This window comes from Pleuronectes platessa, chromosome 7 (assembly GCF_947347685.1).
Source record: "Pleuronectes platessa chromosome 7, fPlePla1.1, whole genome shotgun sequence".
NCBI lineage: Eukaryota > Metazoa > Chordata > Actinopteri > Pleuronectiformes > Pleuronectidae > Pleuronectes > Pleuronectes platessa.
Window position 1 is genome coordinate 17805502 of NC_070632.1, and position 27744 is coordinate 17833245.

Consider the following 27744-nt stretch of genomic DNA (forward strand, 5'->3'; position numbering starts at 1 on the left):
TGGGATGAGTATATTTATTTTCTCAAGTCATTTACAGTACAAAATAGACCTCCAGGTAACAAAATAGCCACAAATATATCAGAAACAACACTGCTATCAATATGTAAAGCAGCAAGCTGAGCAACACTTTGCGACATAGAGTCTTATGAAACTATGATAATCCTAATATTCATTAAAATAAACTCAGAAATAATGATAAATAACGTCCTGAAACCAACGACATTCATAGGTACTATTGCAGTCTACGGGAATCTAACTTCTATTGCGGATTTATCATTTTAAATAGACAACATTTGCAGTCCAGTCGCAAACAGTTTTCCTAGTGTATGTTCACATGCAGAAGTATCATCGGTAATGCATCGCTTATCACGCTTCTGTTTAATGACAAACATCTCAGGAATGGTTTCAGTTCATTTATGAAATTTAATGGACATAAAACCAGGAGTAATATTGTCTCTTTCTGGCAACTCAAGTCAAATGCAATCTAAATGCATGCAATGACTACGCCATCTTCGAACTCAGAGCTACTGAAAATGATTAGCAATGCTAGTAGGCCCTCTGAACCATAAATAAACTTTTAAATAGCATTATATGATTTGGCTATCAAATATACGATGCTCTCCCAAAATAGAATTCACTTTCTACAAAGCTAGTACAAATGGATTTAAGAAAAAATCTCTCCGATAGTACTATATGTCACGTCTATTTACAGGAAACACAAAGTAACATAAACAGCATAAACCCACACACAGTATATTGTGCTTCTATATGTTTCGTAGCATGCTTTTTTTCAGTTCCAACAGAGATTCACAAAAAAAGTTTCACAAATGTAAACAATAATCAGCGTCCTTCCACATATATATTTAGTAAGTTTATGCTTTGACAACTTAAATCTTTCTGAAAAATTTGGGGTCACAAACAACTGAGCGTTGCCCCTTCACCTGCATCTCTACGTTTGACCATATGGCGACTGGTGTTTAACAAATCTGCAGTTCTTCACATAAAACAAGGAAATGGGGAATGGTGACAGTCAACATTATCACATTGTACTTTTAACAAAACCCATAAATCTTTAAGTCGACACACTTGAACGACAAAACCAAGTCGTTCAAACTCTGCTTGAGAGAATACAAGGCTTAATTTCTCCACGTCAAAATCGACATTGTATTGAAATGTAAGACATCATCATAACGTAGCTTTATTATTTCAGAAGCTGCTCCAGAAGTTGCGGAGAGACATTTACTAAGTGCCGAACAAAACTAGCGAGATTTACATTTTAAGTGTAACAGTGCAGCTGTGGGAGTTAAGTGTTCAGATATTCCAAGTGAGCCAAGAGCTTGAAAGGATGAATCAGAACCACTCCACTGACCTTTTGCTCTCTTGGTTAACTGATAATTAAAGGGAGATGTGGGAGTTGTCTGATTTCAGAGTCACACAAGATAAAGCTGTAGCAGGCGGACAGATAGGGCTCGGAGCAAAGCGCACAACTGAGGAACACCAAGAGGATGTGCTGTCTCCACCCGTTGGGCATCAGCTTTCTACATGTAATCATACTGGCAGGTGCTTTGTAAGCTACACCTGTAATAGCATATTGTTGGTGTATGCAATGGACAGAACTGATGTTGGGAAGAGGAAAATATACAGTGACAGGATATTACATATGATAGATTGGTTAATTCATGAAGATTTTGTGATTTCCAATGTATTTTTTGTAGAATTGCACATTTATTGCCTCAAATTTGTATAATAAGTTATTAATCTAGTCATGAACTCATTAACAGAAAATGCAAACGGCTCCTTCTGTTTATATTTAAGGCCTGTGGACATTTCAGGGTTTTCAGGGTATTAAATGTTTGGACTCCAGGTTCGTCGTTATCGTCGGAGACAGCTGTGAAGAATATTCGAACAAACAAATAAATAAATAACTTAAATACATTGAAAACCATTTGGTGCACATTCAAAATCAGAACCTTCATTTTTATCACATTATTATGAGGAAAACAGAAGATAGTCACAGACACGAGAAAGGAAAGAATACTGGCATACATTAGGTGGCATGAAACCAGTCCCATGTGGGCTCTCTGCAGGTCATCATCATAGTGATCTTCTCATCCCACATCAATTTAATGAGACTGAGAGCATCTTTCTCCATCTGCCTGTGCATGTAGTACCGTCTCAATACTGATGACATTTCTCAAACACGTTCTACTACAAAATCGCGTGCTCTATCAGGCCTTAGAGGATTCCAGTCTGGTCTATAAGACATGGCAGGAGAGGACGAGGAGGGCTGGTCTGAAGCAGACGTCTGTCCCTGTGTGGTTGTTGCCCGTCCAGTCAACATCAGACGAGAGCTCTCAACAAGCTAGTCATCATTAGTAACACTGCCGCGGCTGCAGTGATAGTCAAAATGGAGTTCCAACCTACCTCACTCCCCTGAGGGAAGACAGGAAAAGGAGAGCATTAAGAGTCAATAGAGACCATCCATCAGCGATTAATAAAGTATACTGAGCCTTTGAAGGAAAGGTTGAACAGCTTTCTTACAGAGAAGAGATTGTTACCACTCCCATGTCTGTATGTTCAATAAGAAGCTCGGGCCAGATGTGAAAATACCCCCTATGCATCATCTACCTCCTTGGTTGTGCTGTTGATGAATACTCTAGGAAGTCTAATGTTTGGCTAACAGTTATGCTAGCTGGTTACAGCGATGGACTGTGCATAAAGATGGACGACACATTTCCACTGCCTCCCACTATCCAGAACTGAAGCCAAAATATCCAAGATACGAAGACTGTCATCTCGGGTATTTTGAGCCAGAGTCTGCACAATAGGGATCAGGGGGATAGAGTCGTGATATCAAGGTCCCGGTGTAGGGGTCGGAGAGGAGAGTCAGAGAAGATTGTTTCTTTTAGGCGCGTAGTAAAGTCTGCATGTTCTCGCTGCTCAGGAGCAGATGCCTCTTCTCTAAATTCAAATTCAGGAGAAAATCATCTAGTGGACTGCCTCTGGAGTTTCTCTGGAGCTCACGGCCTTGGCAGGGTTCAAGGGAGATGCTGATGCCCGACTGACTGACTGACTGAGGTAATCCTCGACCGCACTGCGAGCTCTCTGTACATATTGTATATAGAAACATAGTTTTTAACTTTGACACGGATTGCATCTCTTTTTATGTTTATTTTCCTGAGTTGTTGGTTGGAGAAACTCTGCGGTTAAACCCGGAGCGGACTATTTTGGTTGGGTTTGTTTTTGCCTTGATTCAACTGGATTGAACTTAAATGTGTTTTGCTTGTGGGGGAGACTGAAACAGACTTTCTACATAAACGCATTGAGCTCTGGACGCCGAGACTGTGGGGCACAAAAAAGTTAAAAAATTACAATATTATCATTTATCGCCATATATTGTACAACATTAACAACAGTCATGTGACAGTCCTAGTTTCACCCTATTTTTATAGCATCAAATAAATAAATATACAAAGATTGTTATAAACGAATTATAAGAAGAACCTAACAACTACCTAAAAAGCCATCTTCTTACATCATGTACTTTGACTTTTTATTTTGCCACTTGTCCCATCCACTACCATGGAGGAGGCATGATTATTGACCTAAACTGAATCCAGCCACCAGGTGGTGAAAGGAAAAGCTTCAGCTTCACTTTGGAGGAGCTTTCATGGTGTTCATCATTACACAGTCGTGGTTACAGCTTACAACTCCCATACAACCACAAAATATAGTTTAAGTTTCAATACAGATTAATTACTAAGCTTCACAGGAGTTGGCAGGTATGTGTTTGAATTTCAGACAGCTGGCTGCTTCCTCGCTGCCTTTCTGCAAAGCTAACCATTGCCAGGCTGCAGCTTTATCCAATACAAACATGAAAGCAGTATCAGTCTTCTCATTTAACTCTTCGCAAGAAACTCACAATTTCTGCACAATTTCCATCATCTTGAAATATTACTGTAAATCACATAATCAGTTAGAATCAAGAAATATTTTTGACAAACTGCCCACCCATGTCCCATGTCCATTTCCCCTGAATACATCAGCATCTTTCAGTATCTTACGTCACTGAGATTTCCTCAGCTGTATTTGGGATTTCAAGTTTTGACCCTCCCATGACAACCAAATAAATCCTGAGTAACAAAAACTCAAAATAACTAATATTAAAGAGTCAGTTCACCAAAATAACAAAATTGACCTCTTACTACAAAACCATGCAGGCAGTTTTGGTTTTATTGTCCCAGGTTGGAAATTGTTTTTACCTCAACCACAATACAATGGTGATGAATGGAATTTTGATTTGTGGCTCACACAGCGTTTAAAAATTTTCAACATAGACATTTTTTTCCAAAACCTTGGTCCTGTTTAATCCACAGAATCCACTCTGGTGAAATAAAGGATGGTGTTATGTAAACAGTATCAACCGTTACATCCGTGCTTCAGTCACAGTCACGTTCTATTCCTACAGGAGACGCTATTCAAACCTGGTGCTTGTCAATATCACCCTGTCCTTGCCAACATCGTTGACTTAAAATCAAATGTGTTTACCATAAGGAGCTCCTTATAAAAGCAGAGGCTTTTTAACAACGCACCATTTGCTGTGAATTGCAGTATTGGGATAAAGCAAAATACAGTTACTCAGTTACTGTTCTGAACTACATTTTTCATGTTTCTTTAAGAAGAATTGTGTATAATGTTCAAATAGTGTTTTTATTTTCATTATTAATCAATTAAGAGAGGGACAGTGATCCAATCAGAGCAGGAAGCTTACATTAGACCCCGCCTCCTGCAGCAGTATCACATGGTGAGGAAGCATCCAGAATGGATTCCGAAGAATGATGTGGTAGATAATTGGTTTAGGGAATAGGATAGACTTGCCAGTACTTTTACTTTTAATTTACTTTTAAGTATATTCATAAACGAATGCTTACTTCTTTTACTCGAGTAAAAACATAGAAAAGTTAATGTGGTACTTTTGTCTATTTATTTATAGTTTTACTTAAGTAATGTTGACTACTTCCTCCACTCTGTTCCTTCCCTTATAGACAATTTCCACTTAAAACATGAATGAAAAGATAATGTTAGAATTGGCTGTCATTTTATTGATGTTGGCATAATTTTCAAACCTGAGCAAATCCAACGAAAACAATTGTATTTGCATTGTTAAATACAACTAGAGCACATAATATGTAAATGTATTTTGTCATTTGCATGAACTGATCCTTTATCTGTGTCAAAACCTTTTGTAGCATCACATGTCAGATAGAGATAAGCTCCTATCATACCTTACTCTCTGGGACGCCAGCTCCGACAACCAGCACCAGACCACAGCCACTATTACAATCATTCCTATGAAGGGGATGGAGAGAACAGGGTGCTCAGACGGATGGATGAATGTCTGAGGAGGGAATAAAAAACAAACACAAGGGCCATGGAGATGAAGGGAATGGATGAACGGATGGACTGAAATAGCCAAATAATAAACACAGATAAAAAGGACGTGACAGCAGCGCAGAAGGATCACCACTACAAAAATCACTAAAGCAAAGGTCTGACATGGTCTATGGCTTCGACATAAAGGCGAAGGGCAGTGATGGAGCGATGCACATTTTCTATTAAAAACAAGGATTACATAACCTTGTGGTGACATACACGCCAACTCAGTGTATGTGTGAGCAGGCTTGTGTGACATTTATTAGCTGAATGTGATGTTGTGGGGATGAGGACACGTAAGCATGAATGCTGTGACTAAAGCAGATAGGGTGGTATGTTTGTCTCTCTATTCTCATTTTATTGTTAATTAAATAAAGTTTTGATGTGGCGCAACATTTGCCATTAAACAGACTGAGAGGTCATGGACATTCAGAGAACAAGGACAGCGTCAGAGACAGGCACAGGTAGACAGTTTGACAAAACGCAGAGACATCTCATGGCTGTTGTAGACAAAACACGGTTTTTGAAATCATGAGTTTTTTTCTTTTTTTTTTTTTACTTATGTTAAAAGGACCATATTAGTATTCACACATGTACATCACCTTGCATGATGTCGGACAGTTTTCCAAAAGAGCATTTCAATTTTTTTTGTTTTTCAAGATTTTTACATATTCTTTCCACTACAAGTTGTCCCTCGTAGGAGCAATTTAAAAAAAAAAAAGAAATGCAGAAAAATCTACTTGCTGAATATTAAATTGTTGTGAGGTTGCAGTTAAATACAGCTACCTCACATTGAGGTGCATTGAGGTGTCGCACTGCATTATATTAAGAGTGTGGTCAGAAACTTAGACCCAGACGACAAACAGAAAGCAAATATAAACTTTATTAAAATTACAGTGAATTTGTTACTTTAACTTCTTGTGTTGTTGTTCACCTAATTTTCAGATATTTCCCATGAGCTCTTGAAAACAAAGTCCTTTTTAAAACTATCCATGCTTTCAAACAAAGGCAATAGGTGAAAATGTGAATAAAAGTAAAAATGGGCATGCTGTTAATTGTTTGAAATACCTGTGTCAGACAAGTCTAATTTCGACTTTCATGCAGACAGCTAATTTAAAATGATCAAAAAACAGTCTGAAGGTATTTTAACATCTAAAGATGAAAAGGTCCTTTGATATTTTTCTTATGATGAACAATATCTGAAGCCTTAGTAGACCTCAGTGGTAAAACAGTCTTTGCTGAATGCCTTTTTGCAGATGTTGTGTTTTTGTCCAACAACAGTATTTAAGCATTGCCGTCACAGAGAGGTTAGGACACACAAACAGGGGGGGACAGAGTTCCCCTTGTCCAAGGCACACAGTAAATAGTGATATGTGCTGACAGGCAGAGTCAGGTCATATCAAAACAAACATTGCTACAGCATGAGACACACATAGAAAGTGGGCTCCACACACATGGGAAACAGTAGGTGTGATGTGAGGTGTTTTATGTGTTAGTTGACAAGGTGGGTAAAAAAATACACTTTTTACTCAGAAAGAAATGTGGGTTAGAAGTATCTGAGGAAGTGAAGTTAAATTTCAATAATAAATGTATTGAGAGATGCTTAGGAATCTCCAGATCGTGTGTGCCCCTCACCTGATCCCCCCCTGACAGCTTCTCCAGCTCTGCCTTGCAGCGCTGCAGCTCCTCCTCCAGCTCCGCTCTCTCTCTCTGACTGCTGTCATACAGTACCTGCAGCTCCTGGAGCTCCGTCTTCAGACCGTCACACTGGAGGAAACACAGAAAGTCAGATTCACTGTATTTCTGATTGTAAATTAAGTCTAATTCTGAGAAAATATGGGAGCACTCAATCCACAGAGAAATGTACACAGTCCATATTCAGAATCTGTGCCTTGAATGAGCCGTCAGGACTTCTGGAAGTTTGTGATGTGTCACAGCAGTCAACTCCCTCAGCTTTGCTCTCAGGACGGCCCACCTGGACCCACCATCCAACCTTGTAGGATTTGGTTTCGCCGAGTGTTTGAATCTGCTATATTTTTATTCAGTCTCTACCAAGGTCTCTTATCAATATTTTCTACTTCTAATAATCCTTGGGTTACATTTTTGTATGAGTTATATTGAACTCTTCACTACAGCTTTAAACCAGAGCACTTCAAGGTCACCCCGTCACACACCACCAGATAATCCAGAGTTTGCACCAGAACCAGGTGGAAACTACCAAAACCATCCACAACTACATAATTGAAATAAATGGTGATTCACTTTGTCTCAACAGATATGAATATGGATTACATTTAGGCTTATTGTTTCACACACTCTCACATCAGGATCACATGTTTATTCATTTCCTTTGCAGCCACATCAGTTATTTTGGGTTAAAACCTTGTTTATTGCTAAGGTTTTGAAAGAACATTGTCTTCTGGATGAGGTGCGCACATTTAGTTTAGCTTATTTTTACCTTGTTAGTTGCATTAATTCAGTTTCCTTTGTCTTTGAGTTACCCTGCCTGCTGCATCAGTTCTCCTTCCTGGTTTTGCCAAAGGAGGGGTGGAGGGAGGAGCCTGCTTGAATACATAGTCCCAGTAAAATGGACAAGACCAGGTGCTGCATCAGGATGGGGGGGAATGTGGTTTCTTTGTATGAAGTTTTATTTTCCTATTGTTTCTAAATGGTCTGATCAGCCATGTTATATAACTCCTCTTTGGATCGTTTGATAGGACAGTTGATTGAGTTAATGTCAGCAGTATTCTTTAGTAGTACTTAATTTGTTTACTTTTCAATTGACAGCCACTTACTTTTACCAAGCTACATTGTTAGGATACAGTCCATTACCTGTTGTTTACCAGACTGTCATTCAAAAAAACAATCAGAAGAGAAACTCAGAGGCTCAGAAACTCTCTTCTGATTGGCAGACTGACAGTAAACATCCTGCTCTGGAAATATAAAATTGCATTAAGATATCTTTGTGCTTAAAAGAGTGTAAATATGGGATCGTTCATGAAACCAAAAAGTTTGTATTCATGTTTAATCCACGTTGTTTTACTAAATTGTCAAAGCAAGCCACTCAGACATCGTACCTCTTTCTGAACCTGTGAGGCCTTTTGCTCAGCCTGTCTCAGCTGGTCCCTCAGGGAGAAGATCTCCCCAACGCCTCCGTTCCAGCCGGTCGGTGTCACAGGCTTCCCATCAAATGAAATATTCTTCTGGATAGAGGCGTCGACCAGGCGACAGTTTCCAGACTGCGCCATGGTCATGTAGCTCTCTGTCATGACCTCGTCAGAGCCGGTTTGCATCTCCTTCCCCTCTGTGTCCTCCCCTGCGTCTTCCTCCTTCAGTGAGAGGTAGACACTGGAGCTGTGAGGAGGACGGAAAGAAGTAAAAACAATGCAATAAAGTTTTAGTTTCATGATGTTGATAATCAAAGGTCAATGTTGTTTTATGTCAGAAAATATCAGAGAGCTAAGAGGGTATTCTTTGTATTATGACATCAGGAATGTCGACCTTTCAATACAGTGTACACACAATCTGATAAAGAATGTGGAAACTATATTTATTAGGCTTGGTAGCATGACAGATATTGTTTCCCCAGGTGTGTGTGTGTACTAGTTTTGCGACCTATTTAGGACTTGTTCCAGCATAAACGTGTGTGTGTGTGTGTGTGTGTGTGTGTGTGTGTGTGTGTGTGTGTGTGTGTGTGTGTGTGGTTCAGGTATTACTCATGTTATAGGGACCTACATCTGCTTACACAGCTACATTATGGGGACTTGTCTTCCTTACGGGGACAACAACATTGTCCTGATGACGGAAATGAAACAAAGTTTTAGGTGAGGACATGTGGACAGATTAAGTTTATGTTAAGGTTGGGATAAGGGTTACGGCTAAGGTTAGAGAAAGCCTCCAGGAAATCAATGTATGTGAATGTCTGAGGACAGATTTTGTCACTGCGTCACATAAAACCTTTACAGTCGTGTAATTAAAGCTGAGCTCTATTAATGAACCATTGGTGCCAGCACTTCTGTCTGACTCCTCATATGACACAACAAACCATCAACCAGGACATGAGGTGAACTTCTGTGACAGTTGGTGTTAGTCCTGAGGTAATCCCCTCAAACTGATCCAGTAAGCACAAATAATGAATGAGTGGTCATTGGCCTCTCACCACGTCCTCTGTCTCTGCAGCAGCTGCAGCCTCTCACTGAGACGTCTGTTGTCCTCCTTCAGGGTCTGACACTCCTCCCTCAGCGTTCGGCACTCCTCCTTCAGCAGGTCCACGTCACCTGAGGGGAGGGTCAGAGATGAATATACTTTTAAAGGATGTCACTCAGTACAGCTCATCTTTTAATCTGACTGCTCAAGGTCTTCAAATCACTGCAGCAGGTACAGAACGACTCTCTTGCGGAGAGTTGGAGGAGAAACTCAACAACCCCTTTCTGTCAGATGAGAAGCCACAGCCAGTTATCTTAGCATAAATATTATTATTATTATTATATCTGCATGTTTAATCTGTACAAAACTGCACAAAGGTTATAATTCACAGTTGGTCTATTTCCTAATCTTGACCAAGATCTGTTGACAGGGTACGATTAGTTCAAAGACTGTTCCCTTAAAGCTGATCTTAGCTATGATTTACAGATTATTACAATTTAATGAAATAAACAGAGACGTTCCACTCCCTTAGATGATGCTCCGCTGCAGAGCCCAGCGGTGACATCATGTGTTGGATGTGTGCCCCGCCCCCTACTGACATCATGTCCCTGTTATTCGTGTCCCTGGAAACTCATTGGAATATTGCATACCCAGCTCCTTATCCTAACCCAAACCATCACAACTAAATGCCTAACCCTAACCTTAACCAAACTCTAACCCCTAAAACCAAGTCTTAAACCTCAATCAGACCTTTGAAATGTGAGCACTGGCCAAAATGTCTCCACTTTCCCAAAATATCCTCACTCCTTAGATACAAGTACACACATTGGTAAATTCCTACCCTACAAACAGAGGACTTTCAGAATTTGCCAATCAAGTGTGGGCAGCTGTTTCAAGTAATTTTGAGAAAAAAAAGAAATGCTGAATATTTGTTTTAGGTCTTCTCTAACAATGTAACTGGCTTTGTAATGGGAGACACACAAACCTGACCTCACCAGCCTACACTGGAACTGTCTGCGACAAGAATGTATACAAATGTCTTGTCATAGGTAGATCATATCCCCCAAAAAGTTTTAACCATTAAAACATTGTTGCTGTGAAAAAATATTCAGAAAATAAACATGTAGTGTTGCACTATGTTAGCACTAGAGTGGCCAAATTGCTATCTATCAATCTAGAAAAACCATCAAAGTATGGGATATATAACTATACAGTCGACATTAGCAGCTGTTTATGTAGTAGACTTTAAGTAGTGGTGGTTTTGTTGGTCCTTAGTATCAGTGGTGCAGTGTCTGGTTTGAATCCTGAGTGTTGTTAGTGCCTGGAGCATCAAAATTGAGGGTGGAGGTGGCTTTGATCTCTCCTGATTTACACGCAGAGAGGAGTAGGGGGATACGTGCTGGGGAACCAGGAGTGACTTACGTTTTGCTGCAACATTAGCAGAGAAGAATGTGTGTATGTGTCAGGCACAAAGCACAATTTAATAGTGGCCCTTTACTGTGTCTCTGCACTAACGTAAACCATGAGGTCGTCTGTTGGCGAGATAAGCAGGAAAACACACACTCATTGCCATAATGCATTCCCTTGCCCCTTACCCTAACCTTCAAAATAAAATGCCTTACCCTTAACTTAACCTAATTCTAACCCTCAAACCTCCCTTTGAAAAAAGTTAGGACCAGGCAGCCAAAATGTCCCCATTCCATAAGGTATATGCTCAAAATGGTCCACACGCACACACACACACACACACACACAAACACACACACAAACACACACACCACTCCCCATGCAATCACTTTATAAATTATAACATTTATTACCTCCTAAAAATGATTAATGCTCTTGGCTGCAGGATGCTGACATGATTTGTTTTCATAATTGCAGCTATAAAGACTGATCATAGGCTGTTCCTGTTTGTAGTGAGCCGGACAAATTCCATAGTGTATGCACAGACACCAGGTCCTTGTGTAGCTGTTAACACAAGGTTTGAGGCTGAGGTGTAAAGCAAAGACTCAGCGTATTTTAACTCTGTTGTGCTGCAAGTCAAATATTGTTGAAACCACTTCCACTCTGCCTGTTTTCTTTCACATCCATCCATGTCTTTGTCTTCTGTTAATACATGGATCTCCTCCCTCCATCCTCCTCATCCCTCACCCTCTCTCCTCTCGGCCTCCCTGCGCTGACTCTTCATGCTGATCTCGGCCCTCAGCGTGGTGATCTCCAGCTCGTACTCCAGCGTCTCCTCACTCAGGCGCTGAAGCTCAGCCCGCCGGCGACACAGCTCCTCCTGGAGAGAGGCAATGTCGTTCTCCCTCTCTCCCGCCGCCTCCTCTGCGGCCTGTTGCAGGAGGATCACCTCCTCCTGAGCCACGCGCAGCTCCTCCTGGGCCTCGGCCAGCTCGCTCTCCTTCTCCTCCTCCAGGCTGTCCATCTCCTCCTGTACTGAACGCAACTGGGCTGTAGAGGAGGAGAATGGTGGGTTTTCTTAATGTTGCGTGGGTGGGAATGCAGCATCAGTATGTGTGTGTGTGGGGGGGGGGGGGGGGTGCTGATGTAACTGATGGTAACAAATTAGTTTCTATGGTCAGATTCCGATTATTAGTTTGAGGAAAGAAAACGCCTTTCTACTTTTCACAATAACAATAATAAGTGCCATAAACTATAAAAAATATATATATAAGTCTTGACATAGACTAACTATTGACCTACTTGACACATGTAATATGCAATATTTGATTTAGATTTCTGATTCCATTATGATTTGGTGTGGGGGGAAATATCAATACAGCAATAAATCCTCATCCTCATGATATGTTTAATTTATTTGGTTTATATACTGTATATAGTTAAAATGTTTGCCTGTTTATGGTTATTTAACATTGGAATGATGGCGTATATATGATTGTCTTGAAATATTTAAATTATCACAGAATCGCTGATGATCACTGATGGCTTATCGTCATCACAGACCATGGATCGGGTATGTGAGTTACCCTGCGGTTCCTTCCCCTAGCACTGATACAGTAAGAGGAATAGTTATGTTTACTGTCTGGGTTCAGACAGAGCTTGATTGCGAAGAGAAACCTTACCCTGTAGATTCTGGATCTGGCGAGTGAAGGCTTCGGCCTGATGGGCACTGGCCAGACGCTCGTCCTCCAACAGACCTGGAGGAGGGAAGAGGAGAGGAAGAATAGAGGATGAGGAAGAGGAGAGGCATTGGGGGAGAGAGATAAGAGGGAAATGTCAGTTCATCAGGCCAATAGAAAGATGACAACTTGATAAGCTGTTCAACCTTGAAGCATGACTGAACAACACAAGCAGTTTTTTGTGAGAGTCTGTTGAACATGATGTGAGCATTTGTATAAGATCTGTTAGTATATTAATTTCAAAAAATCTGTTTAATTAGAAAATGTATTTTATACAGTCATCAGGGCAAATTAAGTCTGCCATTTTTAGCTTTTGGGTTGTTGGTAATTTTGACTTTCATTAAATCATTGTTCAGGCAGATTCATTGATGGTTTAAACAGCTATAGTTAAGAACTCAAGGTTTCACCTGAGCCTCCATATTTATTATAATTTATTTGTTTCGTTAAGTATTTCTATTCACCTCTCGTTTTGTGTTATGACTCCATGCTATATGATATCTAGGAGCTTGCATCACACCCAGTGGATGAAGGCCTCTGACGTTGGTGATCCCCTGACTTTTCCCCTTGTACCATCATCAGGTCAAATGTTAATGAGTCCAACACTTGTTTTATGTACCTGCTAATTCCCACCAGCCTTAGCTTGTTTCTAGTAAGCAAATACCAGTGAGTCAACACACTCAACTGAGATAATGAAGACAGTAAAACATCATGTATTCTAAACATCATCATGTCCGTGTTGGCTCAATGTCAGCAGAAACCACTACACGGAAATGAGTTGGGGCTATTTAAAGGTACAAAATTTAATAAGGTCAAAATATTGCGACAAGAAAAAAGTCATTATTTTAGGCTACATGTCCTTTTGTATGGAGAATAACTGCAGGGTTTAGCGAAGAGGACCTAAATGCAGGCAGAGAAGCTGGTGAATGTGAATTTAATGAGAACAAAACAAATACAGGCTTAAAGTGTCCAGGGGCAGGTAAACAACACAAGAGGTTAAAGACATAAATAAAACTAAGCTGAAACTGAAAGGAAATGTTAACGTTAAGCGACAAACTGACAAAGACACACAGGGAATGAACCTAAAAAACAAAACAGGAAATAAAAAAATGAAAAGGGCGAACAAAGAGAAATCCAAAACACAAATGACAAAACACCTTTTATGTATCAGGACTTGTGCAAGAGTCGAATCGGAAGACAGAACCACATAGACTCTTTTGTAGAGGAGGAAATGTTTAGTAATGGTCGACTGTGAGGTTATCATTGGTTACATCTGCCTAATATTTAATTTGTAATCGTTTTGTAATTTCACTAAAGAAAGAGTGGGATTGTTTCAAGACTCTGGATCCAGAAGAAGTGGATCTCCAGTGAGCATGAGTTCTCCTTGCTGGTTATTTGCTAACTTTTTTCTTCCTCTTAAAGCCGATTGTTCCCTTATTTAATTATGACTTGATTCTCAAAATATTATGGGTATCTTTCAAATTAAATTACAACTTTATTTTTGTAACATCATGACTTCCTTCTCAATTACGTCCACATTCTGGAAGTTATTCTTCTTCAATGTGGCCCTATAAACTGTCGTAAACCCTCTGCCTCTGGGAAGCCTGTAGTCTTGAGTTTAAAACCTTCTAAATAACATTCAAATCAATTCAAATCATTTTTCAAGAATACAGGAGATACTGTGTCTACAGAGACTGGCTTTTGAATGTTATTTCAACGCTGTGAGTACATTGAGCAAAATTCCTAAACCTAAAACCAAAACAACAATCTCAGCATAACTCGATATCCAGAGGGAAGAGAGGGGAAATGTAGTTTGAAAATACAGTTATCGAAGTTCATTGTAACGTGCCTGGGCCCCTTTTTACCACCACCATCATACTTCCACTTCTCACACATTTGGCCACATTGTCACTGCTGTATTCCTCTTAGACCTCATCTTCCAATGTTACCAGATGGTTCATGGCGTCCAGTCTATCAATGATTGTTAAAGGAGGAGTGCAGTGATATCCTTGATCTTTTCCTACACCTCAGCTTATGTCATTCTTTTACCATGGTCGACCCCCGCCGCCCCCTCTGACGCTCCACCTCCCCCCCAGCAGCTGCCAGACCCCTGAGCAGCTGACTGTTCCCACAGGAGTTTACCAACAGGGATTTCTCAGTGTGGTCTAGGACACCCGGTCTGGAAGCTTCCCTCAGCTTGCCCGCAGTTGTCTGAGGAATGTCTCCGCTGCTGCCTGACAAACAACTGAGCTCATGTCTTTTAGTAGGACACACACACACACACACACACACACACACACACACACACACACACACACACACACACACACACACACATACACACACACTGAGCTCACTGCAGCCCAATACCTAAGGTCTTACTCACTACCAGTGTCCCTGAACATGCAGCTCATAATTTCTAAGGTATGATGTGATGCTCCATTTAGCAGCTATGAGGAACAGAGTCTGTCAGTAACCGCATATAAACATTTACGCTTGTATCAGGTTCAGCTCCTGATGAACAGGAGACGTCAGGGATGGAAAGTTAATCTGTTCAGGTGGAAAAGAAAGAGGATTTTCTTCTGTGTGAATAGGATTATGAAAATGTAAACAAACAGGGCGATGATTAGGAAACGTTTTAGTGGATTGTTACATATTTGACTCTTTTTTGAGTTTTTTTAAATATCTATTTAGTTATCTTTTTTGATATTTCAATTAAAAAAAATGCCCCAAAACTTTTTGGAATAGCATATACAATGCAGGGGGAGGAAGAAACCCCAGTGGTCTTAGTTAGAAGCCTCAAATTAATACGATTTAAAATTTCACAAAATGCTAGGAAATAATAAGACTTCATATGAGAGTCAGCAGATTAAAATCACCAAAAACACTGATAACCAATTGTAATTTGATGCGATGCCGCAAATGGAGCTGCTGTGATGTTTTTACTTTGAGATCATCATCATCATCATCCTCATCATCCTCATCATCCTCATCCTCATCATAATCATCCATAAAAATGGAGTTATTCATTTTACTGAACAGTCTTTATAGTTAAGGTTGAGATGTTGAAATGTCCCAAACAGGAATCCATAACCTTTACATTTTACAACCTACATTGACTCATAGGGAGGGACTAGTCCATTTGGCAGAAGGACCACAAAATCATGGTTAGTCACATTTTTAAATCTTCACCCATTATCTTCTCACCACTATCCCGATGGTCGGGTGGGTGAAGTGTTTGAGTCCACAATTAAATTGTGGAATTTCAGAGTTTCAGGGGTAAACAGTGTTCAAGCCAAATCCAATACAATTGAAGTAAATGGCAACCACTTTTTCAAACATACAAACACTGAAAAAAATGCCTCCATACTGCCTCTGTGGTGCCATCCCAGTGTCCGTTAGCCAAGACATTCAACTGGATACAACATAATTTACACCATGTTTTTCATGTTGTCCTCCTCCTGGTTACTGCTACAGTAGACAATGAGTAAACTTTCATTTTTGGGTGAACTATCCCTTTAAGAGAAATTGATATATTCCTAAATCTGGTTTTAACTCTCATATTTCGAACATTTTCACTCAGCCCCTACATTGTTGAGGATTAAAGAATTTCAGACACATGGAAAAAGAGATAGTGTGGATCATTGTAGCAAACAGTAGCAGTGTCACACTAACACATGCACGTCCAAGCCTTGGTGGAATTGTAATAAAAGTCAAATGAAAGTTATCTCATATTTAAATATTGAGTGTTACTCTTTTACCACAGTTTGTAAAAATGACACACTGTGCAGCGTATTTACTCCTCGGCTGCCTCACTGGTTTCTTTCACAAGTTGATGGTGTCTGCTCACTTCTGAACTGCAAAAACAAGATGACAAACTGCACAGCAGATTGCAGATGCAAATTAAGGTTTTCTAGGCCACAGCTCCCGGGATTTATTGATGTGGATACATTTAAATGTTTTAAAAACTAATATTTAAGATAATTTCTGTTCGACTGATGTGTTTGCAGAGAGCTGTAGCTGATGAGGTCCATACCCCCTAAATGTTGTTAGTCTCACCAAAATCTTTTTGACAGAGATGCTGCGAAAATCATTGAGAAAAACGATGAGAATAATATCCAGGTTAATAAATGGCAGAATGTCCCTGTATATACCATAACATTTGTTTTACGTTCAGGGTTATGAAGTTGATGGATGATACATTGGATTAGATCTTGATTATTGATTTATTGGTCAGATAACTGTTTGTTAATAATAGAACAAATAGACAGTATCCGACCTTGCAGCTCATTGAAGGTCTCCTGGTGTTTGTTGGACGTCTCCCTGGCGTCATCCAGCTCCAGCAGCAGCTGCAGCACTTGGGCCCTCAGCTCCTCCAGCTCCTCTTCCTCCGTCAGCGGCTCCTGCTCCTCCCTGCCCTTGTCCTCGCCCTCCTCCTCCTCATCCCTCTGCTTCTTCTCCTCCCCATCCTCCTCCCGGTCCCTCTCCTGGTCCATCTCCTCCTTCTCGTTGTTCTCCTCCAGGACGCCTCTCTCCTTGGCTGTTATCTCGTTGTCCATAGTGGGGTTGATCTCTGCTTTTAGATCGCAGGGGTCATCTGAGGGAAAGAGGGCACAGCGTAGATTAGCAAAGGGGATGTCCTATAGGGAAGAGAGGGAGACAGAGGGGGAGATTTACAAGTGATAAAAACTCCTTTGTCATCACCTAAATTCTCAAACTCGGCATAGATTGTTTTCTTGAATCAACAGCACCATCTTGTGATAAGAGTTCATTTTGCACCTGCCTCTATTCAACTCATGTGCCCTATAATAACATGATCATTTAAACATGTAGAATAACAACACCTTCACAAGATCAGAGTTAGTTTATGTCAGAAAAAAAACAAGAACATCTGTGACTTTGGGAAGCAAAGATCATAATAATGCAGAAGACTGTCTAGCGTGTCAGGGGTCATATACAATTTAGATGTCAAGAGGAAATGATGACGATGAAATACATGTTCATGAGAGATGATTCTGAATCTTCAGACATGCATCCCTTTGTTTTACACCCCTACAACTGCACTGAGGATTTAAACGTTTAAACCAGTAGGTGGAGCGAGTTAGCCTACCCGATGCAGAGAGAGAGGGAGTAGGCCAGTATGCTGAAGCGATCACTATGACTCACCGCTCAGCAATGCACCTCGAAGTCCACAATAACACATGCTACCACTCATAGTAAGAGAGATGTGACAAAACACTCGTCTTCCTCATATTACACTCTGTCACATCACGTTGATTTAGGTTTTTGTTGCTGTTTTGTGGAGGTTTTCCTGCCTTGTTGTTGACAGCCTGCCTGGCCCGCACTGGGAGCCGTTGTTTTTAATGTGGGCCTGTAAAGCTTAATGGGACAGTGTAGGCAATGATGTAGGGCCAAACAAATAAACTTGATTTGACATTACGACAGCTGCTGCGAAGGCAGAATGCGGAGCAGGTCAGAAAACACAAAGGGAAGGCCTCATTTACAGTGCAACAACACGACGGCAAATTCCCCTTCGACGTCTTTTCACATTAGTCCCAAGAGATTTGCTGTGAGGCGGGAAAGGGCCACAGCTAAATGGAGATGCAATGTTGTGTAAAGTCTGGGGGTGTTTTTTTTTTCTTTTAGATGTAAAACATGAGTTGTGAGGCATTTTCATTCTCATGCAGTTAATCTCTGTTTCATTACACACTAGCCTGCTGTCATTAATCTTTTATTTCTCAGTAACTTAAACTTTAATTGATATGAAGCAGGGCGGCACGGTGGTGCAGTGTTTAGCACTGTGGCGTCGCTGCAGGAAGTGATTGAAATCCATGTTCAGCCTGGTTCTTTTATGCATGGAGTTTTCATGTGCTCCTGGAGTAAGGCTGAAGGTTAAAAATTAGGTGGTTTGTTTCTGTATCGCTGTTTTCGGACAAGCGTTGAACAGATAATCTCCCGTCATTCTCCAGAGGGGCTGTAAGTGAGAACGTGTCCCAGTAAGAGCCGCTCTACTCTCTTCTGCTGGCCCCCTAGTAAAAACTCTGCATAATGTCCATGTGAGAAAAGAGCAGATCCTCTGCAGGTTTCACCACAAGCCAGTGGGCGTATTGATGAAACAGACAAAAAGAATACAAATATCTCAGGATGAAAAAGCTGCACCACACACTTAGACAACACAGAGAAAGGTGTCAAGAGAGCTTTTGGTGAAGGAACCGATGCCGGTATGTGATGTAAACAAAGTCACATGATCTCCAAAGGGGAATTGATACATTTTGAATGCGTCTGAGCGAAGAATCTCCTGCTACATTTCTCAATCATCGAAGGCAACGAGCGGAGACAGTCCAACCCAGTTCTGCGGACCTGAGTTCATGTCTGAAACCGGCTTGTGTGGAGCCTGCGACCTGAAGATCCGTCCACGGTGTGTACCCCCATCGTTCGCCCAATGTCAGCTGGGATTAGCTCCAGCACCCCCGTGACCCTTAAGAGGATAAGCAGTATAGATAATGGATGGCTGGATGATATGAGGCCTCACAAATCCATTATTCGAGCAGCCTCCCAAAGTCGCTGGTTGTATTCAGAGAGCAGTGTGAGTATGAGAGAGGGGAGTGGCGTCTGCTGAGAGAAAGGAAGGAACAGAGAGGAGAGAAGGTGCAGCAGGGGACAGAGCCGAGCGTTAACTAAAGATCTACCTAATTAAGAGTGATGCTCACCAGTGTAATCTCAGCTCAGGGGAGGCCTCCATCTCTTGAGGTAATTATTCCTCTGCCTTGTTGTTCCCCTCACGATACATGTAACCATTTCCATTCAAACCAAGCACATTTTCATCATATTTAAATATGACAGCAGCGATCTGTGCCCTTATTCAGTCCTGTTAATTTAAACATCACTGACCCTGAGGGCCGCGCAAAGAGGTTTTCATGAGCACGGGGCTATTTTGTCATTAAACTTTGATGCCGGACTAATGAGATAGTCATAAAGAGAAAGAGAGGGAGCTGGGGCCGTGTGGCAGCGAGAGTGAGAGTGAGAGAGTGAGAGAGTGAGAGAGCAGGAGCTGCTTGTATATATAGCCAGCGGCAGCTAAAGGCCATCAAGAGACAAAAGACGTCCCAGTGAATATCACTCACATCTAAATCCTGTAGGGATGTTGAGTTCAGGGTGTAATAACTCTGGAAGATTTGGCTCCAGTGATTTGAGCTGTATTTTATTCTCTGGGTGTGGAGATGCAGTATCCACAGTGTCCTCCGACTGACTCCAACTACAGCCGGTCATGAGCAAACTGGTATACTGTTCAAGTAACAGTGAAAAGGAACCAGTACTGTGCAGTTTTTTATACACTTTTACGGCCTTCAACCTCCAGCCTCATCCCTTCATCCTCCTTACCTTCATCCCTTCATCCTCCTTCCCTCATCCCGTCATCCTCCCTACCCTCATCCCTTCATCCTCCTTCCCTCATCCCGTCATCCTCCCTACCTTCATCCCTTCAACCTCCTTCCCTCATCCCGTCATCCTCCCTACCCTCATCCCTTCATCCTCCTTCCCTTCATCCCTTCATCCTCCTTCCCTTCATCCTGGCATCCTCCTTCCTTCATCCCGTCATCCTCCCTACCTTCATCCCTTCATCCTCCTTCCCTCATCCCTTCATCCTCCCTCCCTCTATCCCTACTTTTCTCCTTCCCTCATCCCGCCATCCTCCTTTCCTCATCCCATCATCCTCCCTACCTTCATCCCATCATCCTACTTCCCTCCTCCCTTATCCCTTCATCCTCCTTCCCTCATTCCTTCATCCTCCTTCTCTCATCCCGTCATCCTCCCTACCTTCATCCTCCTTCCCTCATCCCGCCATCCTCCTTCCCTCATCCCGTCATTCTCCTTACCTTCATCCCATCATCCTCCTTCCCTCATCCCTTCATCCTCCCTACCTTCATCCTCCTTCCCTCATCCCGCCATCTTCCTTCCCTCATCCCGTCATCCTCCCTTCCTTCATCCCATCATCCTCCTTCCCTCATCCCTCATCCCTTCATCCTCCCTACCTTCATCCACCTTCCCTCATCCCGTCATCCTCCCTCCCTTCTCCTTCCCTCATTCCTTCATCCTCCTTCCCTCATCCCCTTATCCTCCCTACCTTCATCCCTTCATCGTGTTTCCCTCATCCCTTCATCCTCCCTACCCTCATCTCTTCATCCTCCTTCCCTCATCCCTTCTACTTCTTCCCTCACCCCTTCATCTTCCTTCCCTCATCCCTATATTTTCATCCCTTCATCCCTCTACCCTCATCTCTATACTCATCTCTATATCCACCTTCCTTTATACCTCCATCCTCCTTCCCTCATCCCTTCTACTTCTTCCCTCACCCCTTCATCTTCCGTCCCTCATCCCTATATTATCATCCCTTCATCCCCCTTCCCTCATCTCTATACTCATCTCTATATCCACCTTCCTTTATACCTCCATCTAACTCATCCTTATCCACATTCCTTCATCCTCCTTCATTTCTCCTCAACATCCAAAACATACATTTCCATTCGAAACTTTAAAACACAAATTAGAGGGGCATGCTCCCTTCAAGCGAAGTGTTAATCACCTTTACACAAACCCCTCACTGAGCCTCTCCCAGTCTTCCCATAACTCTGCCTTTCCCGACAGCTTGTTGATCATCCAAATCCTTCAAGACGCTCTATCACCTAGCCTTGTGCGTGAATGTCAGTGCACATAGTGCAAAAGAGTTGTCTGCCATGAGAGCTGTGATCACTGTGCTGTATACTTGGCACAGTGCTGGTTGTTCAGTCACGCTGGGACTGCATTAGACATGGCCGCTGCATGAATACATGAGCAGGGACGGGCAGGAGAGTGATCTCAGGAGCCGTGTTACAGCTCCGGGGAGAGGACGGCTTTATCTGGCCACAGCACATTCCTTCTTAATCACATTGCAGCGAAACACATTGAGTATGTCAGAGCAAATAGTGTGCCACTGTAGGAAAGAGACGGCAAGTCGGCGGAGGGTTCTCTGTCAGCATCGAAGAAACACTGTCTGAGATTATGTGTACAACATTAATGTGATAGCACAAGCCCTATGTTTTTTTCTGATTGAGGGTTCAGGGATTGTGTGGGGAATGGAATGAAAATTGCACTTTGCGAAAATTGAGGAGCCGACAGTGACGGTTTTAGCAAACAGATGCATGCTGGGAGAGGATGGAAAATGGATGTGGAACACAGAGTTGTTTTGTAACCTGCAGCACCACAGGAAATCCTTCTTCTGAAACAATCAGTGTGATTCAGCAGTTTGAGAAACACAGCAGGGTGTGCAGCAAAAAACGAAAAACTACAGAGCAGCAAGGGCAGCGACATACTGAAAAACACTTGCATAAGGAGTCACATGAGTCATATTAACTCTTGATTTCAACATTCATCAACTGCCAAATGATTTCAAAGTGTGATACAAACTACAGAGACAATATCTACATAGTCCCTTCTCTCCCTGTATGTGCTCTCTGCTCGTGATGTATCAGGACATGGGTTTGTTTCCACTGCAATGACATAAGAAATGACTAAACACAAGGGAAGTGAGAGAAGTGATGATGAACCCAGGTGTGTGTGTGTGTGTGTGTGTGTGTGTGTGTGTGTGTGTGTGTGTGTGTGTGTGTGTGTGTGTGTGTGGGAGAGAGAGAGAGAGCGTGAGTGTGAGTGTGCAGCATTTTTGTGTGGATAAATTGTGTGGACTTGTAAAAATTGCATGTGAAAACATTGTGTACTTGGAAGCCTATATGTCATCAATGTTTGAACCCCATGTGTTCTGCATGCACTTGCATACTGTTTATAAATATATATATGCCATGGATCTCTGTGGCAGTGTGGGAGACCATGCATAATGCACACCGCCCCCTCCCACCCCAGCTTTGAAGCCAGCCCTGATGTTGAAGCTTTTCCCTGCACTACATGGCACACTTCCTCTCTAACATGTTACAGAGCAGGAAGAGGAGGAGGGGGTCGTAAAAAGACAGAAAGCCAGAGAGAGCAAAAGAGGAAAGGAGGGGAAGACAATAACTGAGATGCAGGGAGGGAGAAGGAGTTCTGATGTGGCCCGAGGGCCGCTCGAGCTGCTCCCTTTCCTCATGAAACTAAGAGGAGGCAGGTGAAGACAAACCAGCTCATCTCCATGGTGACCTCTGCACACCAACAACCCAGGGCTTCAGCATATGGAAAGTCACCGTGGTAATAAAGCTGTGGTTTTTCCCACAGTTTTGCTTACCATGGAAACCATGTCTGCTTTTCCCCACAGAGATGTAATCTTATCAGGCTCCGCTTGATAAAGCCCACACAGTGACCTCACCCCCGTATAAGATTTTAGTCACTTCCAAACTGCACCAGACGAGATGAGTGAACCTCAGAGGTCACATGATGTCAATGTCAGTTTGTCTCCCTGAACTGTAGCCTATACTCTCCCAGCACACTCCAGAGAAGGTGAGGAACAAAAGCTGCAGGAGACGAGGAGAAAGGAAACAGGAACCACATGCACCCAGCACTCGGGCTGACTTAATGAGCTGCTCTGTTATTTAAATGGAAATCCATGTTTCCACTTTCAAAGGGAAATAAGAGAAAGGAGGTTAGCGGAATAGAAATACATCACAGAATATGTTATATTTGGCCTCATTAGATGAGAATACAGAAAAACTGTTGTGTCAGTGTGTACATGTTGTAGATAACTGATTAAGGGAATATGTTTGCATAGGTGTGTGTGTGTGTGTGTGTGTGTGTATTTGTGCATGTGCTGATGAATAGTGACCATGAACAAACTGTCTAAAAACAGGTGATCCGGTTATAATCGGTTTGATCACAAATCAGTGCCTCCGACCTGACAGCAATCTCCCCGAAAGGCTTCACATCACTTATATCACGAAGGGACGAGAGGATCACGCCGCTCGCCATGCACGTAGCGGCCTTACCCAAAAGATATAGACTCCGGAAGGGAGAGGGCGCTTGAATTATAGCTTTATATCCCTGAAATGGGAGAAAACAGAATAAGCTGCAGGAGGGAGCCACATGAGCTTCTCTATTCAGCTGGAAGATTTTTTTTTTTTTTGCCATTATGCAACAAAGGGAGAAAAATAGAACAGGTGGTACATTCAGTGACCTGCAGCGTGATTTGAAAGCCTTTTTTTTTTTTAAATGAAGCACGATATTGTCTGGTGGTGTTGGTGGTGTTTTTGGTGTTGGTGATGGTGGTGGTGGTGGTGGTGTGGGGGTCCTCAGGGCTGAGGGTGAAGCGACAGGATGTGAGAAACTCACACTGTTGTTTTTCTCAGGTTTCTCTGCAGCTGCCACATGTCCAACGTCTGTCTGAGGCAGCAGGTTTGCTATTTATTACTTTGCAGAGAGCAGAGAGAAATCCTGTTGTTGCCCCCGTGGGGAGTATGAGTGCAGATGTGGATTTCACAGCGTGAGGGCCCAACGCTGGAGAGTGGAAGGAAAGGAGGAGAGGACATGGAGAGAAACGTTGTGTGGGCTGAGGTGCTGCCAGGTGCAAAGGTTTGTGAGTGTTTATGCACATGTGTGTGTGTGTGTGTGTGTGTGAGTGTGTTGGAGGGTGTGTGGGCGCTGGAGAGAGCAGAGGATTGCGACTAAGAGAGGGGGAAGAGATACAGAGTGGTGGAGGAGAGTGAAGGATGGAGAGAGACTCGTGCTAGTAAGAGTAACAATATGGTGGCCGACAGATAAGCATACAACCTGCAGCAGTCACATTGGCCTGTGATGGTGTTTTATTGATCAGTGGATGTGTGTGTTTGTGTGAGAGCATCTGTATTCCCTGTTGGTAGATGAGACAAGTGGTTTCAAGTGTGGGGAAGAGGAATCTATTCCCAGCAGCACAGGAAATAAAAGCCTGCTCTTCAGAATAAAGTCACCTTTTTCCAAGAACTCAGACTGATGTGTGGCTAAAACTGACATCGGCCAGGATAGAATAAATGCACTTTAATCCATTTATACCCCCAAGTGCATGAAATTCCCGCTGTCACTCGCTCCACTTTTCATTTGCTGTATGTCTCTCCCTATTACGGTCAATCAGTCAGGATTCGTGCCACATTAAGTCAGCCATCGCCAAAATTTCTGGATTCAAAAGCAACGCCTAAGGCTATGATGAAAGGAAAAAGGTCCCCAGAGTAAAAGATAACAGGAACGAGCTTGTTGGAGAGGAAGAAAGTCTCATGAGAAACAGCATCCCTGTTATTAAGGTCAAAACACAGGCTTTGCCATAATACAAAATGATTGTGTGAACACTTAGAGTTAAGTGGTTTACAGAGCTAATTGTACAGAGCGTAAAGGCTTTAGGAAATAATCTGATAACGATGAGTCATTGAAAGTTCATATTTAGGACAGTACGACACCAGAAAAGGAAGCCACATTTTGGAAGTACTGGCTGCTGGTCAAAGGGCCGCTGACCTGCGGTTCACTAAGAGCCGCTCCACACCATAAACATCCTCCTCCAGTGTCCCACACTGAGTTGCTCATGTCTGCATAAACAACATACAAAAAAAACACACACTTCAGCTCGTCGAGACTCAAAACAAAACATTCCACACATTCTTCTCCCGAACTCGCACACAGTTGAGCACAGATCCCTTTAGGAGGCATAGAATACGAAGATGTGCCGTGCCAGATGTGCTGTTCAGTGGTATGAAGTTACCATCTCGACTTGACTGCAGCTCAGCACGATCATGCAAAGTGAGAGAGAACTCACTTGTGAGCTGAAAATAATCTGGGCATGAAAGATTCAAATGCTGAGCTGAAATAACACAGAAGGCTGCACGGCTCCACGTTGCATCAATCCTCTAATGAGCCTCAGAATATCACACCACACAAACAACAATAGTCTGGAGCACATTATCTCCTCATGCTGCCAGACATCCATTACCTGGCAGCGTGCAGCGCCCGTCAAATGTCCACAGATGCTTTTATCCTCTCATGCAGCCAGTCAGTCTGTCAGCTCCTAAATGAGACAGCTTCCACAATGCTCTCCCACCACCTGACCAGCTCTCCCTCTGCTCCTCACTTCATCCCCCCATCTTAGGAGGAAACACTCCTCTTCCTCATCGCACACAAACATCCCCTCTTTTGCTACCTTTTGGGGCTGATCGTATCTCGTCTGTGTAGTGCAGGGCTAAAAATAGCAGCATCCTAGTGCACAGCATTGCAGATACAACACACACACATACACACACATTGACACACCACCAGCATGAACAGACCTGTAGAGTCCACAGCCTCCTCGATGAGTGGCGGTAAACGCAGTCCATCCATGGTCCCCTTGTAGCTGCGTTGAGGAGAGGGAGAGAGAGACGGCGAAAGAGGGTGGGCGCGTGAGAGAGGGTCAGAGGCTCTGCACGCCCACCTCAGCTGCAGGGAGAGCGAGAGAGGAAGAGAGGAAGGGAGAGAGAGAGTGCTGAGCACAGTGCATGTGCAATGACTTTAGTGCACCCACACACAAACACACACACAGACACACACACACAGTTCTGCCGTAGCTTGGGAGAATTATTAGGGAGGGTCCGGGGAGCTGAAGGCTGAGCTCCGGAGCGTGGGAGAGAGATGCCGAGATGGAAGAAGAGGGGAGGAGCAGAGTGGAGGGAGAGAGATGCTGTTTTCCAGGCGGAGAGCTCTGTTTCAACCTCTCTCTACCACGCTCTCTCTCTCAAACACACACGCACACACTATCTCCCCCTGCTCCCTGCTTGGCTGAGACTCTGTTTACTATTTTCGAAGTCCTCCTTTCAACTTCCTCACCCCCTCCCCCTTCCCTGAAAAAGTCAATGTGTGTTTATACTATAGAGAATTAATACTTTAAACCAAAAAGATAATATAAACTCTTTTATAATAAGATTCAGACCTTGGCTGTTTGAGGTTGTCTTCAAAAAACGACTCATGTGTGGAAATATGACATTTTATTACACAGCTGTCTTGTGCAGTTCTGAAAGTGGAGCGTGTGAACATATCATGGTGAGTGCACCGAGATATAACAACAAACCGATTTTCAAAAGAAGCTCAGAAGATCAGGCAGGATCAAAAACATTTGCAAATATTTGCTGTGTGCAAGATTCATCTGAACTTTCCTCAACATGCAAACAAACAAACACACACACACACACACACACATACACACACACACACACAAGCAAACACACTTGTGCACATGCTGCCTCAGCCCTCAGGCCAAAAGAGTTTCACCTATAATGAGAACCAGGCAGTGTTGCAGTGGAGGCTGACAGATAATGCCGTAGATTACTGATCATTTCCCCTTCATTGTTCATTTCCTCCCCCTCGCCTCTCCAGCTCTCATTCTTTCTCTGTTTACTACGAACGAACAGAGGCTCCTATGCTATCACACACTCTTCACAAAGACACACACACAAACACCAACACACATACACACACTTGATATCCTTATCTCTCTCACTCGGTCTGTCCCTCACCTCCTCCTTTCTCTCTCCAGCCGCTGTCAAGTCAGGCAACTTTGTGTGTAAGTGCACAAGAGGCCAGAAATGTGAGGTGGGTCTAAAACAAAGAGAGAGGAAAGGAGTGCCAGGCTTAACCGTGCAGGAGGATATTCCTATCACAGCAGTGTCAGAGAGCAGGAAGTGCTTTGCAGACACACACACACACACACACACACACACACACAAATGAAGAGACACATACAACTTAGTCAAGCATGTTCTCATATGGAACCTACCAGCATCTAAAAGAGGAAATGGTTTAAAAAAAGAAAAGCAGAAGTCAGAGAAACGGAAATAGAAAGAAGTCTGAGGCTCAGCATGTGCTTGTTTGTACCTGTGATTAACAGCATGAGATTTCTCAAGCACAGACAACACATTACAAGGGATGGAAGTCAGCACGTTGAAAAGATTGATGCCTGTGTTTATGAGTTTGTTTCCTCCTCCTCCTCCTTCTGTGGGGCTCTGAGCAGCTGTAATCCCCAGATGAGCAGAGTGAGCATGGAGGCATCTTTCTCGACTTGAAGACACCCCACAGTCAA

General features: G+C 42.7%; 1 protein-coding gene across 7 annotated transcripts; it reads right to left on the minus strand.

Moving 5' to 3' along the window:
• On the minus strand, positions 1-27370 carry LOC128444375 (coiled-coil domain-containing protein 136). Of its 7 annotated transcripts, none has more exons than XM_053426841.1 (10): positions 27182-27370; positions 25961-26108; positions 17002-17362; positions 12669-12743; positions 11734-12036; positions 9593-9710; positions 8511-8787; positions 7069-7200; positions 5286-5398; positions 1-2433 (listed from the first exon to the last, which is right to left on the minus strand). In XM_053426841.1, exons 2-10 carry the CDS (start codon positions 26006-26008, stop codon positions 2421-2423), a joined length of 1440 nt encoding a protein of 479 aa, XP_053282816.1. In that variant the 5' UTR covers positions 26009-26108; positions 27182-27370; the 3' UTR covers positions 1-2420. The 7 variants fall into 7 exon arrangements, 6 of the variants coding, with proteins under 6 accessions (XP_053282816.1, XP_053282818.1, XP_053282820.1 ...); XM_053426843.1 differs by having other exon boundaries at positions 17002-17319; positions 27182-27359; XR_008339147.1 differs by lacking the exon at positions 27182-27370 and having other exon boundaries at positions 5286-5349; positions 25961-26452.
• Positions 27371-27744: the final 374 nt, after the last annotated feature.